At 37.9% G+C, this 5,289-nt stretch overlaps 1 protein-coding gene across 1 annotated transcript in view; it reads right to left on the minus strand.

Annotated features, from left to right (window-relative positions):
- The window catches only part of Pkd2l2 (polycystin 2 like 2, transient receptor potential cation channel), a 24,535-nt gene that overhangs the window by 6,929 nt on the left and 12,317 nt on the right, over positions 1 to 5,289 (minus strand). The window contains exon 7 of the mRNA XM_033765620.1: positions 1,631 to 1,668. Within this exon, the coding sequence (XP_033621511.1) occupies positions 1,631 to 1,668 (38 nt within the window). The remainder of the gene's footprint in view (positions 1 to 1,630; positions 1,669 to 5,289) is intronic.

The following is a 5,289-nucleotide window of genomic DNA, read 5'->3' on the forward strand; positions in this document are numbered from 1 at the left end:
GGAGCATTAATATCAAACCCAATACATAACATAGATATATTTGCAGGGAAATTTTATCAAAGGTAGATCCACAGTCTGGCCTACTAAAACCTCAAAAGAGGCATATCAGGCCCAGCCTCTTATCATTTTTTTAAAAGATCCAATATATACTGCCATAAACAACATTACCATTAATCCTTTTTTATTGGCCAGTGGCCAGTCCAAGATTAATGGGCTACTAATTAAGTTGTAATGCCACTGCAACCTATACTTCCTAACTAATATACTATTTTAACCCAGAATGCCAAGTGCAATTACTTCTGGATTGTATTCACATAATATTTGGCCAGTCCAAGATTAATGGGCTACTAATTAAGTTGTAATTCCACTACAACCTATACTTCCTAATATACTATTTTAACCCAGAATGCCAAGTGCAATTACTTCTGGATTTTATTCCATCCCGACATAATATTTGTTTGACTTTGAATGCCCTGCTGTTGATACTATGGAAATGTATCACTTAAACTGCCTCAGGGGTTCAGAGACAGCTTCCATATCCCGGGAAATGCCTTGCCAGAGCACAGTGCCAAACATCTCAGAGATGGCTCTGATCTCAAGAAAAAGAAATGGAAAAGAGGGCAGGGTTAGAAACCAGCAAAAGACAGCTAGTGGATTAAAGATAAAAATTATAAAGTTTTATTATTCCAGGCCAATCAATGGAAAATCATTAAAGAAATCCATCACTCCTGCCATTTAGGAAAGAGGCACTGACTACTTTGGTTAACCGCACTTTGGGGTGGGGAGGCTCGAATCTACTATTAGAGAAATCACAAAAGCTTGTCCCTTCTGACTCCACAAGAATCCAGGAAGAAAAGCTAAGCCTCCACCTTTACTTAGGCCCCAGCACAAAGGCCAGAGACCTTCCCTGGAGAAGACTGGCAGCTAGATTTCACTCAGATGCTTAAGAGCCAGGAATATAAATACCTCTTTGTTTTTGCTGGCACCTTCTCTGCATGGCTAGAAACATATCTCACCCACACTGGAAAGGCCCAAGAAGTCACTAAAGCCCGGTTATAAGAAAGTATTCCTAGGTTGGAATTTCCAGATCACTTCAGAGGAATTGGCTACCTTTTGTCTCCAAGGTGACACAGGAAGTCTCACAAGCCGTGAGAATAACTTGTTATCTTCATACCTCCTGGCACCTTGGAGCATCAAGAAAGTTTAGATGGGTTAATTTACATATTCAAAACACAATGGGAAAATTATGCCTAGAAATCTCAGCGTCTTGGCTACAGCTACTATCTACTACTTTACTACGAATCAGAATGTCCCCTAAAGCTTCTCTTCAACGAAGCCTATATGAAATGCGACATAGGAGGCCATTTCTGACCTCAGATCTAGTAACTGATCCTAAAACACAGGAAATGATTAAATACATAATTAACCTAGGTCAGTACAAAAGATTTCATGAGAATATGGTAATAAAGCTCTTCCAGCACCAGATTCTTCAAGTCACATCCCTAAATTTCAACCTGGTGAATTATGGGTTAAAGTTTGGGGAAAAATAAGTCACCTTCAGATTAGCTCTTTTCTAAGGGAGAGGGCCTCTACCAAGTTCTAAGCACCCTTATGGCTGGGAGTCACTTACCAAGAATTAAACCTGTTCCTCTTGAGACTTTACAGAATCTAGAAATTAAGAAGACAGAGACCTATGATTAATATTGTTCTAATCCTTTGTAGGACTCACAAATACTATTCAAACCAACAAACAAAAAACCCAAGAAGTCTAATTCAGGATACATTAGATAAGTTTATTCTGCTTCCTGTTTACCATTAAATCATCACTTCTCACCTTAAATGTGGCTCCTCTCATAACTATACTATGTGTGCTCAAATCAAAATCCATCAATTTATTTGTCTCTTAACTCTTACACATTCTCCAACAGAGAAACACTTTTTTTTTGGACTGGGCCCAACCATATGCTAATACATTAATAAAGATACATGCTGGATTTGTACAATGTTGTCCACTTCCAGCATATCTGGGTTGCCATGGAGAATATCCCTTCCATAAGAAAATGCCTTGATAAAGCTTCAAAATGTTACAGAACAACAAAATATATCTCAGTTTTGAGGCATGCTACTGGATCTAATATCTCTCAGTGGGCCTATAAATGAAATTTTTCACCCAAAGGGCCACAGGAAAAGTTTTTCTCAGCTGAAGGTAATGTTCAGACATGGCAATATATAAGGCCTGATCTATCTGGGGCTGCTAACACTTCTATAATAGAAGATGATAACCACAGACTTGTGGATACATATTTTGAGGTTTGGGATGAACAAATTTGGCTGACATCTACCTTGGGACACTCCACCAGCTAGCACCCCTTTCCTGGGCACAAAGACTCACACTGACGATTTGTGGAGTACCTAATGCCACCCAGAGTGGAGGCTCAGGCCTCCAGGGCCTTCAGGAGAGTGAGGCTGGAGTGAGAGCGGCAAGCAGCAGCACCCTACTTCTGGCTGGAGAAACACCCTGCCATCACTGTGGGCAGCTGCACAGGACTCGCTGAAAGTTGGAGATGGAGCAAGAACACCGAGAGAAGCCTTTTGCACCCCAGGGCCCACACTAAACACAAGAAAGCAGCAGTCTGTAGGAATCTGAGCCTGTAGGGTAATAATGAGAACTACAGTAACAACAAAACCCAAACCTAGCTCAAATGGGAACTACCTGGCAGATAAAGCAGAATGCACATTTTCAAAAGCAAATGCTAAAAATGGAAACAAAGCTTCTGTACACAGGGCAGGGAGGGGGCTGGAGAAGGGGAGGAATAGGGTGAAATCAAATCAAATCTTTTTTTAAAAAAGCAAATGCTATTTAAATCTGTTTTTATTCTTGTACATGTAGTATTTGGGATCTGGTCAAACGTGTCCAAAATGTTTTTTTCAAGAGATAAAGCCATAAACAGAATGGGACTAACAGCCCAAAAGTTAAAACAATGAGAAAATAACTTTATGTACTGATTATAGAGTGGAAAAATGTAGACAACATGCACAAACAGAATTTCAGCAGAGAAACAGAAACTATAAAAAAGAGAAGTGAAAAACACATTATCATGGATGAAGAATTCCTTGACCCACCTTATCAGACCAGACGCAAAAGACAGCACTGGTGAACTTGGCTATAGAACCATGGATATTTTTCAAAATAAAATTTTGCATTTCAAAGGCCGACAAGCAGGGCAGAGGAGAAAAATGAAAAAGAGAAAAACTAGAAAAATGGAGGTAAGTGGAACAATATGAAATGATATAATTAGATGCATAACTCATTTCTCAAAAGGAGAACAGAAAGAAATGTCAGAAGTGTTTGAAAATGTAATTGCTAAGAATTTTCCAAAATTAATGCAAGACAACAAATCACCAAAGTAAATATGAGAGGAGCCCAAGCAGGATATACAAAAAGGAGGACACCGATGGACATTCTAATCCAACCAGGAGAAAATCTTGAAGACAACTACAGAAAAAAAGAAGCACTCCGTACAAATGAACAAAGGTAGAATTATATCATTAGAAAGATGAGCAAAACTTACCAAGCACTGCGCAAATCAAGAGATAATGGTGCAAGTTCTCTAAAGTACTGAAAGAAAAACTGTCACCTTAGAATGCTATGCACCAGCAAAATTTCTTTCAAATGAGGATAAAATAAAAACTTTTATAAGACAAAAAAGGAAAGAAAAAGCTACAGTCTCTGTTTTCAGCAGACCTGAACTGTAAGAAATTTAAAAGGACATTCTTCAAAACGGAAAGTGAACGATGCCAAATGGGAATCTGGATCTATATGAAGAGAAAAACTCATTGCTGGTGGGAATGTAAAATGGAAGTCTCTGTGAAACACAGTTTGGCAATTCCTCAAAAAGTCAAACTGAATCACCGTAAGATGCAGCATTCCTCTCCTAGCTGTATACTTTAGGGAACAGAAAGTGCTGTTCGCAGGAAAACTTGTACACAGATCTTCATAACAGTATATTCACAATATCCAGAAAATAGGTACAACCCAATATCTATTAACTGATGAATGGATAAGTGAAGGATACTCAAAAATATATTGTATGGAATTCTACAACACAGGTTAAGCTTAAAACACTATTCTAAGTGAATCAAGATAGATACCATGGACACATACTGTATAATTACATTTATTTTTCTTGTTTGTTTTTGGTACCAGGGATTGAACTCCAGACCTTGCACTTGCGGATCAAGCAGTGCAACCACTCAGCTAAATACCCTGCCCCTGTATGATTACACTTATAAAGTGTATTTATGAAATCTTCAGGAAGGCAAATCTACACAGATTAGTGGTTTCCAGGGCTTGGGAGAAAAGGAAAATGGACATAGGATTCCTTCTGGGATGATGAAAACATTCTGGAAGTAGATGACTGCACAAATAGGTGAATAAGCCAAAAAGCACTAGGTTGTATACTTTATTTATTTATTTATTGGTACCAGGGATCAAACTCAGGACTGCATGCTTAACAGGCAGGCACTGTGCTGCTGAGCTACATCCCCAGCAGAATTGTATACTTTAAAAGGCTAGATAATATGGTTTTAAAATCATATTTTAATAAGATGAGATTCCACCTGTTGATTCTTATGGAGTACTACTCAGCCATAAAGAATGAGAAATTAGATTCATTCATAGGAAAATGGATACATATTGAGGATATCCTCCTAAGTGAAATAAATAAGTCACACATGTGTAAATACTGAATAGTTTCTCTGGTGTGAAAAACTATAATAGTACATAAGATCCCAATGATATAATTGACCATGTGAAATAGGAAGAAAGGGGCTAAAGGTGTAGGGAAGATGGGAAGGGTAGGGGAATGGTAATAAGGGAAAAGAAAAAAATATGAGAAAATGAAAAAATGGAAATAAAGTGTTTGTAAATGGGGAGGGGAGGAGGGGGTGAAGGGAGGGCACGGACAAGGGGCAAAAAATGAGAGCCAGGACCTGACATGTAAAGGTACAAGGTCCCAATGATGAATGTAATTGTCCTGTATACCCAAAATGTACCAATAAACTCAATAAAAGAAAAAAAATAAAATCATATTTTAATTTTTATAAAGAAAAAAATAAACATATCATCATCTGTGAGTGATTAAAAAAACCACAATGATGACTTTATATTGTTGTGACTATGGGGGAAAAGACACATATATTTCTCATATCTTTTGTCAAGGACACTTCAGTGCCATGTGTTATAATTTAAAAATTCATGTGGTTTGTCCCAGGAATTCCAATTCTAGG

This window comes from Fukomys damarensis, unplaced genomic scaffold (genome assembly GCF_012274545.1).
Source record: "Fukomys damarensis isolate Sample0158 unplaced genomic scaffold, DMR_v1.0_HiC HiC_scaffold_3, whole genome shotgun sequence".
Lineage (NCBI taxonomy): Eukaryota > Metazoa > Chordata > Mammalia > Rodentia > Bathyergidae > Fukomys > Fukomys damarensis.